This window comes from Protopterus annectens, chromosome 5.part1 (genome assembly GCF_019279795.1).
Source record: "Protopterus annectens isolate FY-2018-M chromosome 5.part1, PAN1.0, whole genome shotgun sequence".
NCBI lineage: Eukaryota > Metazoa > Chordata > Ceratodontiformes > Protopteridae > Protopterus > Protopterus annectens.
In genome coordinates, this window is record NC_056736.1 from 529,383,869 (window position 1) to 529,404,047 (window position 20,179).

General features: G+C 40.4%; 1 protein-coding gene across 1 annotated transcript in view; it reads right to left on the reverse strand.

The window, feature by feature from the left end:
• Positions 1-20,179, reverse strand: part of ATP6V1A (ATPase H+ transporting V1 subunit A) — a 449,992-nt gene that overhangs the window by 371,505 nt on the left and 58,308 nt on the right. The window contains exon 3 of the mRNA XM_044072828.1: positions 12,108-12,322. Coding sequence (XP_043928763.1) covers positions 12,108-12,322 — 215 coding nt within the window. The remainder of the gene's footprint in view (positions 1-12,107; positions 12,323-20,179) is intronic.

A 20,179-nucleotide genomic window follows, 5' to 3' on the forward strand; every position in this document is an offset into this window, starting at 1 on the left:
GAAAGGAACAATTCTTTTTTGGCCAATTTCTGCTAAATCGAGGTAGCTGTACTTGTAAGAAATCCTTGACTGTTTGCATAGATTTAGCTTTATCCTCCATTTTCTTTAACACCTCTTCTGCCCAACACCAAACAAGGTATCACGCTGTAAATGAACTTCCAATAATTTTGCCTTAACATGATCAGGTAAACTCTGTTCTTTTAACCAAGCATGTCTTCAAATCACAGAACCTGTAACTGTGGCTCTACAAGAGGCCTCTAAAGAATCAAAACCACATTGCAGAGTATGTTTTCCCACCTGTTCAACTAAATGCAATAAATCCTGCATTTCTTTACAGTCAGGAGCGTCTGAGCTTGCAAGCATTTTCTGTTTTAACTGAGCCATTAAATAATGTTGGTACTTAAGCATGTGAAACTGGCAATTTAAAGCCCTTATTGCTAAAGTTGCAGAAGTGTAAACTTTCTTCCCCATCTATCCACAGCTCTCGAATCTCTGTCAGAGGGTACTGGATTTTTTGCAATGGAAGCCTTAACCCCTTTTGAACCCTGGGAAATAGTTTCTGGATCAGCAGAAGAGTTTTTATAAAAAAACTTGAGAGTCAGGGACTCTAATACGTATCTGGCTTAGCTGATGCAAGGGGCAAAGAATCAGGAGATAAGCTGGATTCACAGAACACATCATCCACAATACCTAGCACAGGCGGAATAGCCAGGGGCCTGTGCTGAGGCAATAAAAGGAAATCCCTGAGCCTTTTCTTGGATTCTGAATAATCCTGACTTTCCCAATGGAAACGCTCCCTCATGGTATGTAAAGTTTCCCCAAAAGAATAATCCTCAGGAGGAGAGGCTGAAGGGATAGATTCTTCAGCATCAGTCTCCTCATAGGGGGGGTAGAGAGTATCCCTGGTCTGAAGAGGAATCAGAGGAAATGGAAACCTGATCAGAGGAATCATAGTCAGTATCCTGCCTAGGCCTTTTCTCAGGAGGGGGCTTAGCCGTTGCTTTAATGGTAAGTTGTGAAGGTCTGAAAACACCCTCAGAAGCTGATGCCTGCTCAGCGGCTCTGGACTCATCTGAGGGATTAGTTTCCATAGGCCCAAAACCTTGAGTTTCCAGAGGCCTAATTGTCTCCATGTGGGAGTCGGAGGCGGCCTGTGGCTCTGAGGTAGCGGGTGTCAGGGGCTGCAAAAGCACCTCACTGAGAACCGGCGACTGGCCTAGAAGAGGTTTCATCGTCTGTTTTGGACCTCGGATGCCTGTCTTTATCCTTGTCTTTGCGTTTTTTCGGAATTGTGGTCGTCGGTTGATCCGACGGCATAGTATAATTGAACCTTCGGCCAAAGAAGTGTAAAGCAAAATCAAAACGTCTTTTTATAGTGCGTTTGTTAAATCTAGCACAAAACCGACTAGTGACATCGTGATCAGGGCCAAGGCATGGGATACAGTATGAGTGGAAGTCCTTATGAGGTATTTGCTTCCCACAAGAAATACAATTATTAACTTTTTCTGACATCAGTCTGAGGCAAGAAAAGAGTTTCCCCAACGGGGTACTTAGCTTTATTGAAGACTTCAGATCTGAAATTCGACTTCGAAAATCTCAGGAGTCGGCCGACCGGCACTTGCGAACTGCTTCTGCTTCGGGCACCGCGCGGCAAGAAAGACTGGAGAAAATGTCATTGGATACATCTTATATACCCCTGGCGTACTGACGTCAGGGAAGAAGCGACAGCAACAGATGCTGGACCAAGACTTTGGAACTCTGGCCGACTACGGGACCGCCTGACGGCAGGATAACCCAAGTGTAATAACTGCAGCAGTGTAACACGATGAACATCTGTCATGTTTTATAGACAAAGACTGTCAGATTTTAACAAGCTAAACAAACAGTTTAATGATTGTGATACAAGACCCATAAAAGTAGTCAATGCTTTTCCTTTAACTTATCTCAAACTGGTTAAATAAAATAGGGACTTAGCAAAAGAAGAATCTGTGATTAGAAATATGAAAAACAAATACTTACAGCTGAAAGCAACATCCAAGTAAAAGGAGTTAAAACTAGCCTCAAAAGCAGGCTATATATTGCTATAAAACTGACATTTTTTTCCATATTACTAGTAGACCTGATGAAGCTTACACAAAAGCATTTCAAAAGTGTTACTTATTTCTGCTATCTTCTTGTCTCAAAATATAAGCAATTTATACATTTGTTATTAAGTAGTAATAGTTACCTTTTCTACCTAAACAAATACATGATGAATTATAAACTTAATGGAAGGGTTCACAAGAGGCTGAGTTGGGGGGAGGGGGGCGGACTTGGGAGGCCCTCCTTGAGCGGTTTGGATTATCCAAATGAGCGACTCAACCTCAAGGCTTGGGACTGGTTCACTTATTTCCCTACCTTTTCCTTTCTACCACTCAGGACCTGTGAACCCTCCCTATACGGTTTCAGAATGCCTTTAAATAACATAACATAACTGTGAATAATTTAGTATCAGAAAAAAGATGCTTGCCCATCTGCTCACTTAACTGCCTTGAATAAACCTTTAACATTAAAAAAAAAATTAAAAACTTCCAGAAGGTATCTTATTTCTCCTAGTGGGTGGGGAATAGGAAGCACTCTCCTGGATCCAAGTGCTGAGGTGATATCGTCTGGGCTTAACCTTGGTACTTTTACTCTCCAAGTCACAGGTTGACTAACACCCATCTTGAGCACTGTCAACTACTTGTGTTGTGTAATCTACTTGGGATATAAAAAGATCTATGTAAGCATGCCCATGCAAATACCAAATATTTGATCACATATTTTGAAAAAAAAAAAAAAAAAAATGTCTTGCATAACGTTCCATCTGTGTTGTAGATCTTTGCTCATTCATTACAGACAAGACCTCGGTTCCATCCTCGGAAATGATGCAGCCATTTCCCAGCTTGCACAAGCCAAAAACTCTCAGCTAAGAATCTTCCCACAATGCCCCTCTCAGATACTCCAGATCGAATTTGCCCACCCTAGATAAAAGATGTACTAATAGGATAAATAGCAGAAGGCGCCGTCTGAGCAAATACCCTAACCAGGAGTTCCTAAAGTCCACCAGGAATCCAGGCAGGGGGAAGGAGGGTGGGAAGTAATGAATGAACAAAGATCTACAACACAGATAAAACATTATGGTAAGACATAACTTCTTTATCTGATATTGTAAATCTTTGCTCATTCATTACAGATAGGACCGAGTCCCCAGCTACTCGAGTCCTGGGTGGCCCCAAAGAAGGATATTCCTGAGCATCACAGAACCAAAAGGTGCTCGTCCACTGGAGGCCAAATCCAATTCGTAATGAGATATGAAGGTGTGAGGTCTTGCCCAAGTGACTGCTGCACATATATCATCCATAGAGGCTCTGGAATGAAAAGCTACAATAGTAGCCATAGATCTGGTAGAATGAGCCTTTATTCTGGAAGGTAAGGATAGCTTTTACTGTTGGTAGATAAAAGGTAATGACATTTCTAAGCCAAGAGGATGAAGTCACTTTGGAAACAGGTTTACCCTATCTGGGTCCTGCAAAGGCCACAAACAATTAGTCTGTTTTTCTCAAATATTTAGTCCTGTCCAAATAACGAAGCTGCCGGTGCACATCAAGGGTGTGAAAAAGGTACTCCCCTCTATTAGAATGCCTTGGGAAGAAAACTGGCAGGTCAATAGAGTGGTTACATGGAAAAGCCAGAAATGACCTTGGGCAAGAAAGAAGGGTCAGTACGAAGGGACACCTTATCCGTGTGGAAGATAAAGTAAGGACTCGACACAAGGCCTGCAGCTCAGATACTCTTCTCGCTGAGGTGAGTGCTACTAGAAGTATGGTTTTCCATGACAAAAATTTCAAATCACATAAATTAAAGGACTCAAAGGGAGAGCCTGAGAGAGATTGAAGCACCAGAGTCAAGTCCCAGGTTTCTAAGGGAGGCTTGACCAGAGGTTTAACATGCAATACTCCCTTCAAAAAGGTCTGGCAAAGGCGATGTGATAATTGAATTAAGACCATTATGAAAATTGGCAATAGCTGCTAAATGTGCAGTGATCGTTGAAGCGGAGGCTCCTGCATGTAGAAGAGTAGTCAGGTATTGTAGAATCTTTTGAATAGGCATACTGAAAAGGTTTAAGTTCTGGTCTTTGGCCCAAATAGAGAACCTAGTCTATTTACTAGAATAAACCTTTCTAGTGGAAGATTTGTGTGAGGCCAGAAGAATTTCACGAACAGCAAATGGGATATTAGGCAGCCTGGCAATCAGTGGAAGCAGAGGAACCAAGCTGTGAGCTTGAGACTGTGCAGGTTCGGATGAATCAATCCCAGAGGATGGGATAAAAGGTCCTGGGAATGATCCAGGATCCACGGGCTGAGAATCAGATGAGGCCATAGAAACCGGAACCAGACTTGATGTGGCCAGTAGGGAGCAATGAGGATCACTTTGCTTTTCAACCCCTGAGCTTTCTGGAGAAATTTTGGAATGAGGGGAAAGGCATACAGAAGACCCAGGGGCCACTCGTGCGTTACAGTGTCCCTCGGTGGTTCCCCCCAGGGGGGGATCAAGACAAAAAAGCTCCTGCATTTGTAGTTCGGGGGGGGCATATGGGTCGCAGCAAGGCTTGCCCCAATGTTGGGAGATCCAATCTGCTATTACAGGGTTGAGGGGCCACTGGTGAGGCATCAGGATGTTCCTACTCAGATTGTCTGCAACAAGGTTAGAACTCCGGGGAATGAACGATTGGAAGCTATTGCCCAGTGCCAAATCCTCATGGCTTCCCAACACAAGGGGTAAGATCTGGTTCTGCCTTACTTGTTGATATACCAGACTGCCATGTTGTTGGACTGAATTGTAATGGTCCCAGAGGGTAGGGATGTATGGAACGCTTGCAACGCAAAGAGAACTGCCCTCAGTTCCAGGAAGTTTATGTGCAAGTTGGCCTCGATAGGGGTCCAGGTGCCTTGGACAGTCTTTCCCTGAAAATGCTCCCCCCCACCCTAACAATGAAACGTCCGTGGTCACTGTGACCGTGGGTTGGGGAAGACAGAAGGTAAACACCTAAGATTCTTTTGTGGCTCCATCCACCATAGCATTTCTTCCTTGCAATGGTTTGCAAGGCATATCATGTGGTTGAGTGGGTGGGTTAACTACCATTGTGCGGAAAGGAGCCACTGCAGGATTCTCATGTGCAGTCTCCCCAGTGGTACTAAAGTAATGGCAGCTACCATGGAGCCCAAGAGTTGCAGTACAAGACATGCTGGTACAAACGTGCGAGGAAGAAGATCTTGAATTTGGTGTCTTATCTTACTACGTGCAAGTGTCTCTCATACCTTGGGTCAAAAAAGTGCAGATTCATCGACAGGTGCATTGACGAAGGAAAATTTAAAGGGTTCGGCGAAGTCACACAACCTCATCCAAGCATTATGTCTCATGACCACCAGATGCAGCAGCTCGAGCTGCTCCCTCGGTGGTGTGAGATATCAAACGCATCGAGGAGTTTGAGATAGATTCAAGGGTAGCTAGCTGCAAGGCGACAGTGTCAAGCACCTCATCAGGCAGTACACCCCCACCAAAGAGGAAGACATTTCAGAAATTAGGTCTCTCTGGAGGCAAAAAGTGTGCCAGATAATTCAGTGACAGAATGGCGAAGGTTGCTGAAGCATAGGTCCGCTTCCCTAGTCTGTCCATAGTCCGGGACTCACTGTTTGGAGGATAGACAGTGGAACCATCTTCTGCCAGTTCCCTTTTGGTGGCCGCCGCCAGGACCATAGAATCAACTGTCAGCTGCTTGGACCAGTGCAGCTGGTCTTCAGGTGTAGATAAAATTTTGTCCAGCCTCCGAGGGACAGGTTCTACATTGTCCAAGGCCTTCCAGGCACGCTGCACAATTAGTTTAACAAGAACATCTGCTGGTGGGGTCACCCAGGAAGTAGATGGCCAGGCACGGAAGGCCTACAGAAACACAGATTCCTCAGAAGAAGGGCTAGAGGACTTCCACTCCCCTCATTGAGAATTTCGAGAATGTCCCGAATGAAACGTCATCTGGGGCAGAACATGGGGACCCTTCCCCCTTATCACAGTGTCTTCTGTGATAGATTCCTCCAGGGAGACAAGTTGCTTGCTCTTGCAACATTTCTTCCGGGGTGGCTCTCCAGTGGGATCTTCTGAGGAGGACTCCGGAGAAGGGGTTCCCTTCACAGGGGGTTCTTTTGACTCCCGTGCCTGGGGATCCGAAATAGCAGGTCGGGAGAGGTGCATGCTAGGAGAGGTTTCTGATACTGGTGTCCTAGGTGCTGGCTGTGAGCCTTCAGAATGAAGGACCCTTTCTATCACCTGTACAGCAGGCCCACTCGAGCCCACCTCCAGTTGAGGGGTTCCGAGAGAACTGGAAGCAGTCAGAACTGTGGACATTGATGGTGCCAGCGAGAAAATAGGCACTGGATTGGGTACTAAGGTACGAACGGTCCAAGCACCGCTCCGAGAAAGCATCGGCTCCATCGCAGCCAATGCTGCAAGGGTGGTCGGTGCCAACAGGGTGGAGACTGCTGTCAGAGCCAAGAGAGTATGTACCGAAGCAGACATCGGTACTGGGAACAGGGTGGATGCTGGAGGAGGATAAGCGGGGAAGATGAGGTAAAAGATTCCAAGCCAGGAGGGACGGAAGGTCTAGCTGGCATGGGCAATCCCCTATCTGCCAGAAGCTGGTCCACAACCCGCATTAGGTCTAGTTCAGAAAGACTCCTAGTGGATCTAAAGGAGGCTGCTGAAGGGGAATCAGGTCTTTCTAGAAAGGGGCTAAACCTCTGCCCTCAGAAAGGGTCAGAAGTTGGAGAATATCTTGTCCTTGGCAGGTATTCAAAGTTTGGAGCCGATGGAGCCAAAGAAACTGTCGGCACTATGGCCGGGGATGGTGCCAAGGCATGTACAGTCATCAAAGCCCATGTAGCCAAATAAGCTGTCGGCACCGTGAACGAGGATGGTGCCGAGGCATGTACAGTCATCGGAGTCGATGTGGGAACCAAGGACGGCACCAAAGTCAGTGGTGCCGTAGTTGAAACCGAAACAGGAGTGAATACCATGGTCGGCACCAAGGGAGAAGACACAGATCCTGGTGCCGAAGAGGTCTGGCCAGAGGGTGCCGATGAAGCATGGAGCTGACTCGGTTCTGTAACTGACAAGACATGCAGGAACAGAGTGACTCCGTTTTTCCTTGTATTTTTTGGTCTTAGGAGGGGATGAGACCTCCGACCCAGACAGAGCCTCCAAGAAAGGGGTCTTGAGTAAACTTTTTAAAATAAAAGTTTATTCTTACCATTCTGCTAGTATCCGATTATTAAAACTAGCACAAATGTCAATCAGCTTTAATATGATCCACGCCCAAACAGTAGACACAACAGACATGTGTATCTGGAGTTAGGAATCTTATGTCCACATTTGTCACACTGTTTAAAACCCAACTTAGCTTTGTCTGACATGGTAAGGAAAATGCTAAATCACCAAGGATTAAAGTCACTAAATAATACCAGCCATTTGAGTTTCAAAATTCATATCCTTCAGAAAATGCATGCTAAAACAAAACACTTTATTCGAGCAACAAGTTTTTTTATGAGCAATATTTAAAACTGGTTTCTGGTTTGGGGCCTTTATCCTCCCCATTACTTTTGGCTTTGACCAGAATTCTTGCTCCATCAAGTAATCTAAACAATTCTTTTGCTGTCTCCCATACTCTTAGCTCCCTCCATGGGTAATTTATTCCCAGTATCTTGGTTCCTTGGCTAACTTCTGTCAATTACCTCCTGCTGTTTTTTTTTTGTTTTTTTTTTTTTGCTAACTTTCTACCCTTTTATTTGGTCAGTTTTTATAGTCTTAATCCTTTTCTCTCATGGCCGATGAGAGTTTCTTCTGATTTTTTTGTTTGTTTGTTTGGACAGCAAACAGAATTTAAACACCTCCTACTACGCCTGGAAATGAGGAGGATAAATAGGTCAGTCACTATTATCCTTTCCCAGACAACTTTTCTAGCATCTGGGCAAATAATCAAAACACAGGTTGCCTGCAACACAGTCAGGACTTGTCCCTCTATGTTATGGAGCAGGCTTTGACCTGTAGTTTCAGTGTTTAAAGGTGCATTACTAAGACAATCAGGGGCCAGTGGAATTATTTTCACTTTTTCTTTTATATTTTCCCTTACTAAAGAGGTCTACCTTCAGATTTATTGTACATTTTGGAACAACCCTGTTCTCAAATTTTTCTTTGTTTCTATACCTCTGCCCAATTTCTCATCTATAGCTTATTTCTTCTCAACTACTGGTGACTTTTGTATTTAAGGTGAAGGTGAGCATCAAGCCTCCATTTCGAGGGATCTGTTAAACCTATTATAGCCATTCATTTTCCAAAACCTGTTTTATTCTAATTAACATCAAGCTGAAGCCAGAGCCAATGTTGATAACTAAAGGGCACAAGCCAGGGAACCAGTCCTAGACTGGAAGCCAGTCCATCGCAGGAAAACCACCACACGCAGACTGACCAATAGGCAGTTTACATGATTTCAAGGCCACCTACTTCCATGTCTCTGGAATGTAGGAGGAAACCACATGTGGACAAATGGAGAATATGCAGTCTCTGTAATGAAGGAACCTTAGCCAATACTTGAACTGGAAAGCCAAATACAGTCAGGCAGCAATGTTGAGCACTGTTGCACTAGTCCTCGCTACTAGGTCTTAGCCTCTAGATGTCCCAGTACATCTGATCTATGTTTGGTTATTGAAAAATAAATCCAAACGGCAAAATATCGAATGGAAGACAGAGAAACTGACAATTACTGAAGAATGACATTGGAAAAAAAAAAAAAAAAGTCATTGAATGGCCATATTCGGCCAACAGTGCAAACACAACCAACGAAGGTGGGGGGCTGCTCCCCTCCCACTCACTCCTAACTATATATACACCAACTCCAGGATTGCACTACAGTGGGGAATAGGGTAAATTTAAAAGGTTTCTCCTTTACTTACCTTATGCATCACGTTACTTCCTGGTTGTTGGCCAACTATTGCCATTCGATGAATTGTTGGCCAACTATTGCCATTCGATGAATTTATTTTCAAGGTCGTCGTTGTTCAGTAATGGTCAGTTTCTCTGTTTTCTGATCAATATTTCGCAGTTTGAGTTTTTTATTTTTCAGTAGCTGAATATAGAACCCAGTATGTCAGGCCCAAGATCTAGAGCTCAGAATTCTTCCTTTGTCTGGCACATGCTCAGCTCTGGCATGTCCAAGCATTTCAGTACAAGGGTGTTTGCCTACACCATTCTAGAACTTTCTTGCTGCAGTTTATGAATAGAGATGACCACTGTATTATCACGTTCAGTTCATCTCATCCTCCCTAAATCAGTGAATTAAAATTACCATTATAGAGTGTATAGTCACGGTTCATATATACGCAACACTAGATAGCTTAGTGCCACTTTTTTTTTTTTTGGAAGTAGGCATTCTATTTTATGTGGAGCATTTTTAATAAAATGATAAAATGTTTTGTAAACTTTCAATATAAATGCGTACATAGCTTTTCTTTAGCCTCCTGTGACATCACTGGAGGGCTAACATGTAAATAGATCCATAGAGTTTGGTGGACATGACACTAAGCATTTGCAGAGTTAAGTTCATTAATGGCTATGGACATACTTGCATGCTAATCCCTCCTATGACAACATCACCTGTGGCTAAAGTAAAACTAAGACTTCAAGGATATTATCATGGCAAAATTGAGTTTTATGAAGTACGGAGGATAAATACAGGACATATTTGGGTAGATGCAAAACAGGAAAGTTTTGCCATTTTTGATGCACCACATGCTTTGTGTTGTGAAATGTAAGCGGAAAAAAAATCATGACTGTCCACTAAGGAGTAGCCAAAACAAGAGTCAAACCTGCATCAACCTCCTTAAGTCTAGCAACACAATACCAAACATTCACAACAAACAAAATTGTAAAGCTCCAGGTACCTCCTTCAAACACATATAATTACGAAAGAAAAAATCCGCTGGTCTGTACAATCAAAGGGCTCTCCTCCAAACACAATACGCTCCACCACTCGATAATAGCCACAAAGTTTATTTGATAAAAGTAATAACAGCTACGAACACCAGAAAGAACTGCGTACAGCTATGTGTAAACAAGAGATTGAGCGCGCTTTCGTCCGTTCCTTAGGACTTCATCAGAATCCAATGAACCATTAGGTAAAATCCTTAAATACTTATCCAAACACTAATTAGTGCCCAATTAACCAATTGAAACTTAAACAGTTAAACAGTTACACAGTTTAAAAAACTAATATGTAAAGTCTGATACATAAAAAGTCTGATACATAAAAAGTCTGATACATAAAAAGTCTGATACATAAAAAGTCTGATACATAAAAAATCTGATACATAAAAAATCTGATACATAAAATAAATTACTGCAAAAAGTGTTCCCATAGAGATGTTGTTGCAATAAAAAAATATCCAGTATTTTAAAATTATTTAGTACTTTTGAAAAAGCACCACAAATACCTATTAAATGTATAAATATATAAATGTATATACACAGGCATATGCGAAAAAAACATGTTATATTCATTCTGTAGCATTAATTCATATTGTAGGTAAGAGGAAACAATAGGGGAACCCCGTTGTAATCTAATATACAAGAAATATATATATATATAATATGTAAATAAATAACCCATAAATAAATGTTGTAAATACTATAAATATTATAAATATTGTAATAAAATACAATCCTAACAACACTAATAATAATTTAAAACATTTAAAACAACATTGAAAATCAGTATAATAACAAGAGTAGTAGTAGTAACCATTAGGTTATCAATTCTTAATTAGTTGATTTATTTGTTAATTTTATTTATTTCATAATAACAAACTATTTTGTTCTAGTACTCTGTTTTGGATTATTGGCTAAAAGTTTAAGTGCTGGTTTGATGGATAAATGGTCATTCAAGCCCATATGGTAACATGCATTTTTTCTTTCGTAATTATAAAATTGTAAAGCTACTTTTTGTCTATGTAAATTTTAAAATACATGTCATCTGGTAAGTAGAACAAAATTATGAACAAACTTCGAGAAATGAAAAAGCTAAGTAAAACAACCAATGTTTTTGTAGATGCCAGATTCAAATAAAAAGCACTGCATTTACATGGGGCACCCAGCAGCATGGTAGGACAGTGTTTACATTGGGCACGCAGCAGCATGGTAGCACTGCTTTTACATGGGGCACGCAGCAGCGTGGTAGCACTGTGTTTACATGGGGCATGCACCAAGTGACACCAAAACAGCAGCAGCTCAAGCTCAGCACTGTACCATCATACAGTGACATTAAACTGCTTGTACACAAAGCCAGACAACTGCTGGCAATGAGGGAAAAAAAATCAGTTTGTTATACTTGCTGTTAACAGCATCACCCAAAGACTGATTGTAATTTGCTGGAACACACTAAAACCATATCTCAACAAGACCAGCAGGGGAAAAAAAAAGCATGATGTCATAAAAACAATGCAATTCAGTTATTGGTTCCGATGCAAATGTGCTGTTTCATGGGCTGCAAAGGCAGAAAAGAACGACAGGAAAGCTGACTCAGTAGTGAGTGAAACGCACTGTTACTTCAACAGTGAAATGCTGACAGAAGCAGGAATTCCCCATGTACTAACCCTCTCTTCATAAAAATTGTTAATATCACTTCAGAAGACACAAGAAAAACAAGTGAAACTAAAGACCAGACAAGACCAACCATGGTAGTGTTTGTGTGTGAAAGCATGACCAGTGAACTTGAAATAGTTCAGGATGGCACAACAATGTCATGTGGGTTACTTTAACCAAATCCTATCCTGGGACAAAGCTGTAAAATTCTACATCTTCTATACCAGTGGCACAGCCATTAATGCAGAATGAAAACTGGCTTATTCAAATTGATAATTACTCTTCAGACAGGAGGCCCTTCTTTGGTCTGGGACCAACTTCAAAACCCAGAGTCACATTACTAATATATCCATTAATCTCTAGAATTAAACCTAAAAAAAGGAAAAGCCTTTAAGACAACTTACCCTAATGTTCCTGACTGGCGTAAATTCCCACTTTTTATCTTTGCTAAGAGCGGTGATATTCACACCACGAGGGATGTAGATACTACTAGTCAAGTCGTTGATGTCCTTCAAAGGTCGCTGTATACCATCAAAGATGGAGCCCATAATGCCAGGACCAAGTTCAACAGACAGGGGTTTCCCAGTACGCAAAACAGGGTCTCCCACTGAGACGCCAGCTGAAAGCACCAAGCTCAGAAAAATTATACTTTTCACAGTTAAGCAGATCCTGTAACATCTCAAACTAAAAAAATGTAAAACATACCAAGATATGCAACATTAAACTGGGCCAAGGAAATAAACATCAAAAAGGCAATAAGACCTACCTTAAGTGCATCTTTCCACTCAGTGCACTTAATTACTTTGGTCCAGTTATGCAGCACAAACTTAAGTATACAACTTGCAAACAAGCTTAATCCAGAAGTCTATTTTTGATTTTCTTTCAGTCTCTAATTACATAGTGCGTCAATACAAGAATCATTTAAAAAAAAATTACCTCTGCTTCACTTGTGAAGGGAGACATTGGTGTCTAGTCTGCCTACACAACAACATTAGCAAGGCATTTCAGATTTCCAAATCAGTCCACAGAAGGACCACCACCAAAAGCCATGCTACATATCAGTGTGTGTGTGTGTGTGTGTGTGTGTGTGTGTGTGTGTGTGTGTGTGTGTGTATACCCTGAAAAAAAGAAAAAGCTTTCCTCCCAAAAATCCGAAAAAATTACTGTCACATAACTGGAATACAGACACCTCTTCCTCAGAACTATCATAAGTAAGATAAAATCATAGTTTACCACTGAGAAAGGTCTAAAAGATGATCAACATGGATCCTTCCCTCCTTTGGTATCACAGTCACATTGCCTCCTACTACTGGTAAGGGAATAATTTTACTTTTACAATGTGCTGAAAAGTTGAACATATCCCAGTATTGTTTCAAGTACTCACATTATATTGGTATAACATAACCACCTGGCGTGCTCTCTTACTTGCCCCTTAAATACATCTGTCAAAATGTGCAATCACAGCTACTTCGCTGAAGAGGCACAAGCCATGGTGGCCTCAAACCCCTCACAGATCTCATGTTTATCTTCACACAGTTTAATTTGTGACTGATACAATTGCTTATAATACTGATGGAACAGTTCTGCTTTAATGACTGGAGCTCTACTATAATGGAACCCACCTTCATTTTTCAGACTAATAACTTTATAAAATTTGTGCAATCACAGCTACTTCGCTGAAGAGGCACAAGCCATGGTGGCCTCAAACCCCTCACAGATCTCATGTTTATCTTCACACAGTTTAATTTGTGACTGATACAATGGCTTATAATACTGATGGAACAGTTCTGCTTTAATGACTGGAGCTCTACTATAATGGAACCCACCTTCATTTTTCAGACTAATAACTTTATAAAATTTGCTGCCTCAAAATTATTGCCAACACTTGCAGTCAGGTGAATTATAAAAATGCTTGCTCTTTGGAGACTTGTACACCTTACTAATGTAGGCTAACCCCGCCCATATCTCTAAACCTCATCTTACAAAACATCACTTCTGTAACACTACCACCCCACAAGACCCACAAACTAAATCTATCCCCTACCATTGATCAAACAAAATCCTAACATGCAAACACTCATACATATACATACTCCCTAATGCTAAAACTTTGGAAGATTACAGCATTAAAATCAAACACTCTAACCTTCCAAAACCTAACTTCTTTTCAAATGTTTCCAGTACTGAAGAAGTGTACTCACTCAAATCAGACAAGAACTAACTAAATGACTACACGCATCACTCTACTGACCAGATGACTAGTTGTCATGGTGTATATGATCCATACATGACCAAGAAATACACTATACAATACACACTTTATGTAGCAACCCTTCTACTTTTTGTTTCACCCTTTCCATGTCCACCATAACATTTACTTTATTTTGTTACTCTACCAGTTGATCCCTCTTAGTTTTTGGATTTATCTCACTTTTTTCACATATTCTGGATAGTATAGTCTCTCATTTCAGTTTTAAGGTTTACTTTTAGATGTCCCATTTCACTATCAAACTCATCCCACATCTATACAATAGTTGCCCTCTCAGGACATCAGTCTTGAAAAATTTCTCAGGTTTTATTACTGCCCCCTTGAAATAAGCATACTCACTCAAAAATTAGCGAAAACAGTTCTTCCATATTTTTTCATTCAAAAAAAAGAACTTCATTACAGCTACAACCTTTAGAACTACTTACAGTAAGAAACAAATGGTTGATAATTTTTAATCATACAATGTACAACAACTGCTGCATAGAAGAAAACAATTTTGGTTTCCATGCTGTTATCTAATTATGCCAAAATAGATCATCTCCCCCTCTCATCATTTTTTCCATATTTAATGGAAATGTTTAGTCATAGCTTGTTAGCATTTTCTCATATTTACAGTATCTTCATTGCCAGCACTCTAAAAAAGTGATCATGACCATTCTTTAAAATACCACAACTAACTCCCAAATGAATCAGAGGAAGTCTTTATTTATTTTATTTATTTTACATTTTTTGACCGGGATAGTCTGACTGGATATATGTCCATTTTCAGAGGAGTCCCGGGGAGAAAAGCTCTGACTGGGTTAACAATGACAGATAGTTACAGAGACATATTGACAATTTACATAACATACATTGAAAAAAAAATTTTACAATAGCAGATACAATTGGTTACAGTTCAATGTATTAGAGATGCTTTAGTAACTAGTAGAGTAGTACAAGAAATGGCCTAGTCGTTAGCTAATATTTGTTATTCTAGATTGACCTCGAAGGTTAAACTGCTCATAGGACTGTTGTGTTGTCAGAGCTAGTCCCCAAATATCTCCCTACCTCTCTCCAGCAGCTTCACTGGAAACAAAGCATACAGACACAGCAGGCTCATCCAACAGTTGGGGTCAACTGGATCCACCCACCATTTATTTTGGACAAACTTTTTACTACCTCTGTTCTTGTGCATTAAATAAAAGATAGGCAGCCAGTCCTTTCTGTATGTACAGTGACTAGTCTGGAGACAAGTGCTTCAGTGCCCTAGTTTGTAATAAAAAGCCTTACAGCCTGTAAACCCTCCTCCACAGACATCCTGCAGGTCAGCTTTTACGCTCTGCTTCCTAACAGACATGGAGATTTCCTCCTTACTGTTCTTACTCCAACTATTTCTTACTAACATTTTCTTCACTTTTTCTAAACTAGCTACTCCCATTGTGTCCTCCTGTTTTTTTTTTTTTTTTTCAGTTGCACTGCATGCCCTCAAGACATCACCCTGGGTCTCCCTATCTTAAGTTTATTTCTCCTTGCCCCAGACACTTCTTAAACCACTTTCAGGTCACAGCCAGTATTTGTTCCCAGTCACCATCAATTCAGTGCACCCATCCTGCTCTAATTTGGAAAAATAAGGTTTTATTTCTATGTAGAAGTGTTCCTGCAAGCAAATAGATCTAGAATGTATTTCTCACTGATGTTTGCAGTTGGCACATCTGTCTGAGGGCTCTATTGTTATGTAAATTTATAAATAATGTGGCAGCCCAAAACAAAGTACTTGGTCCATTATCATTACAGTCTTAGACCACACCAGCTCCATTGATACTTTCACCTTCCAACTGGACTCTATCCAAAAGTCTACAGTCTCCCTTCCTTTAAATTATTTCTCCTTTGCCACCAACAATTGTGAAAATCACTTTCAGTTCTGAGCCAGTATTTTATTTTTCCTGAGATGCAGTCCTGCATTTTGGGCTTAATTTCTCTCATTGGTTTGGCAATGTCTGGGGACGGTAGCCTATGGACATAGAATTCAAAATCCATATAAACTTCCTTACTATTAGACAATTGGTTAAACAGTTAATTGCTCTTTTTTGTAATGTGCATCACTATTAGTCAGGATAACCTGATATTGAATTAACAGGGTGTAATTAACTTAAATTACAGGCTAAAGATATAGTGAACATATCTGTTAGTAGCTGAATGCAGCACCTTCTTATGCTCCAAGGTCACTTTGATGGTAGTTATTGACTTTACCTTCCTGCTCGGACTAACCCACTCCATTCCCCTATCCTACCCGCAATTCCTACCCACCTCCATATAGCCTAAACTTGTATATCTAAAACAAAACCCATCTAGGCACCTTGCCACTGATGACCAAAATAAAAATGCAGGGTAATTAAAAAACTTCCCCACCTACCTGTTAAAAAGAAAGGAAGTTACTACGGAAGATGGAAATTTCTTCAGAAAATATAGCTAGGGGGAGTGGGATAAAAATGAAAGTGTGTGTCTTTCGGCTTTTCCCGGTTAGGGGTCACCACAGGAGTGGAGTTTAAAAATATGGTAGAAATAAAATAAATGGTTAAAAAGTAATGAGAATTACTTATAGGGACTGACAAACGTTAAAGTATGGCAGAATAGGGGGAATCGCACAGAATAAGACGAGGTGCAACTGCAGAGTGCTAAAGAGAAAATAAGGGACTACTTAGATAACATGTAGGAGTTAGATTACTGTTAAGAAACTATTATTTGATAAGAACTCAGGGGACAAAAGCGTTTAGCACAATGACTCAAGTAACAAAGCAGAAAAAGTTATTGCCTAGCTTGGGGAGCACACAGCAAGAAAAAAATCCTGTATTTTGGAAATTTTATATGATTCAGTCAGAATGATTCTACTAGATAAACAAACATTATTTAACTATTACAGTGTACTTGGTATGCATGTCTTATAGTACAGGATTGACAGAGGAGAGGAATTACAGAAGAGGGAAAGTAGGTGGTAGAAACTAAAGTGGATATGGATAGGGAAGAAGCAAAAGGAGAAACAAAGGTTAGGGGAATGTATAGTGATTAGAAGTAAATGAAAAAACAGGGAGGGGATAAGAGGTTAGGTTAAGTGAGAGGTGATGTAAAGCCAATCTCCAGGAAAAGCTCTATGAATAGAGGGTATTCCTGTGGAAGTTTGGAAGCTAGGAGGAAAGAAAGTAATAAACACAAACATCCTGGAAAAAAGCGGTGGTGACTGTAAAACCTAAATATGGTGAAGACTCATCAGATCCAGCTTTATATATAGACCCATAATGATTCTAAACCATGATTATAAAGTGTTTAAGTCTATAATGGCTAAAATAACAGTGATGTCAAAATTGACGGATATCGATCAATGCGATTTTGTGGATGGAAGTCAAATATTTAATATAAATAAAACAATTATGAACCACATGGAAGCAGAAAGTAAGAAAATGCCACTGTTGTCGGTGGGTCTCTATGCAGAGAAAGCATTTGACTGATTAACCTGGGATTTTATGAATAGGGCAATGGAAGCATTTGCATTCCCCAATAAAAGGTCGATTAGGAGAATATATGAGGGGTCTGAAGTAAAAATCAAAATGTGTGTGGGGGAGGCCCTCTCTGATAAGTTCTGTTTGAGCAGAGGAAACAGGCAGGGGTGTTCTCTTTCCCCTTTGTTATTTGTGTTACATTTAGAATCATTGGCAAAGAAAATAAGGGAGTCAAAAGTTCAAGAATATAAATCGATTGGGTAATCAAGAAAGTTGGCTTTATTTGCAGATATTATTTTGCACCTGATAAAACCAGAAAAGGACATCTGAGCATTGTGGAACATCTACTTGGGATACAAAATTAAAGAAAATGAAACAAAAGGCAATAGCTGTAAACTATCTACCCACACACAAATTGGTTCAGCAATATACATTTATGGGGACATGATAAAATTAAGTACTTAGGAATACGAATTAAAAGCAATCTGTTATGGCAGCTAAGGATATGTGGGAAGAGACTAAACAAAAGAGAATATAAAAACTGAGAAAACTTAGCTAAAGCCCCATATTAAAGATAAGGAAATAATATGTTGAAACTGGGTGGTAGTAAGGGTAGATAGGCTAAACAAAAAAGCAAGAGGTGTAGCCATCATTCCCCATCCCACCCTTTAATACCAAAATCATTAGTGCTCTACTGAAGCTAACCCCCTAAAACCCTACTTATAATGGGAATTTACATCCCTCCTGGAATTAACATCTACACCACACTGAAGAATTTCTATTATGGGTCATCTTTACTATCCCACAAGAAAGGGTGATTTTTAGGAGATTGCAGTATTGACTGACCATCAACTGTGATTATCCTAAAAATGTCATCAATCGCTATGGCCTTACACAACTGAACACCTCTCTCGCTCACTACACATACACCAAAGGTTTAACACTTGACTGGATACTCATCTCCTCCACTAACATACTCCCCTATGTCTCTCTCTCTAATGCCCTAAGTGACCACCTTCCTACCTTTGTCATCCGAGTTCAGAACCACACTCGGACTTGCACCACCTTAATGAAGTACGAAATCTCTTCCACTTCCTGAAATAAACATTTCTCCAGAACCTACAACTTTGTAAGTGGCAACATCTAAAAGATCTCCTCTTAGATGATACTGTTACTGAATTCTTCAGAACCTTCCTTAACATTCTAAACAGTCTAGTCCTCCTCAGAACAAAGCATGCAAAAGCCATACCAGCCCCACAGCTGACCAGAACCACAAAACATCTAATTTAACTGAGACCAGGCCTGGAATTCTTGATAAAAAAATAAAGCAAAACAACCTACAAACATTTCAGCTTAGAATATCACTCAAAATAACAAATCAAAACAGATAGGAAAACATATTACTTCTAATCTACACTCTAAAAAAATCTTCAAAATCCAAAGGCTTTCTGGTCAATTAACAAAAAACCTTAAACCAAGTCATGCCACCCAGTCTGCACAACCACAGTGCCCAACACAGGAAACACTACCACTCTCTTTCATAGTCACTTCATAAACTCAGTCAAATCCCTAATCAAACACTAGACCTCTCCTGCCAGCCCCTCCATCTCTCCAGCAACACCTATGACTCTGCCCCCTCTCATTGCAACCAGTTCCCACTTCAACCATTAAAAAACGTATTAAAACTAAAACCCACCATCCTAGCACCAGACAGTCTAACCACCAAATATCTACAAATGGCAACAATGGCTATTAGCCTATCCCATTTCCATACTCAAAAAAAAATGCTCCATCACAGAAGCATATATCCCAACAATATGGGGAAAAGAAGTTGTATCCTACCACTACAACACTGAACTTAGTTACCTACTGCCCTATTGCTCTCCTTTTCCCCTTATTTTAATGTTGAAAAATGCATTCAAGCTCAGGTCTCCCAACACCTCGCCAAAAATATCCTCCTCTCCCCTCAAGGCTTCTGTCTTCATCATAACACTACAACAGCCCTCCTACATTTCACTTATGAAAGAAGGCTAGTATCTGCTCTCTTTCTAGACCTTTCCAAAACCTTCAACACATACCCCATCCTACAAAAACTCTCAATTCTAGATTTGATGAAACCTGTGCCACATGGTTTTAACAGCCATCTTACTAACAGATCATAGGCCATTAAATGGGAAAAAGACTTCTCGCCCTTCCTCTCAAGTCTCCACAGGTGTCCTCCATGGGTCCATTCTTGGTCCCATTCTCTTAAACATCTCCATTAATAACCTCCCAGATGCCTCTAAAATCAACCACAATCATTAACTACACCAACGACTCCACCATGTGTAGTGCCCAAAAGCTTAATCTGCAACAAATCACTTGAAGATCCTTGTCCAATGAAACCTGGATAACTGACGACTTTTTCTTAACTCCACAAAAAGCAAACATTCTCTTCAAAGACATCTCTCAGTCCAGAAATCTTCCTTTGATATTCTTTTTGACAAATAATAAAAATGAAATTGTCTCATATTCTAGACTGCTTGGCACCTACATTGACAATAGCTTAAAATGCAACTATCACATTCAAGATACAGTACAGAAAACTCACCAGAAGTTGGGTTGCCTGTACAAAGTCAAAAATGTCTTCACTGGCCATACCAGAAAACATGTCGCCCCTACCCTACTGCTCCAAACGTTTCTCTATGCAGCCCCTATTTTCACCACCTTACAAGTATTTCAGCTATCAAAGCTT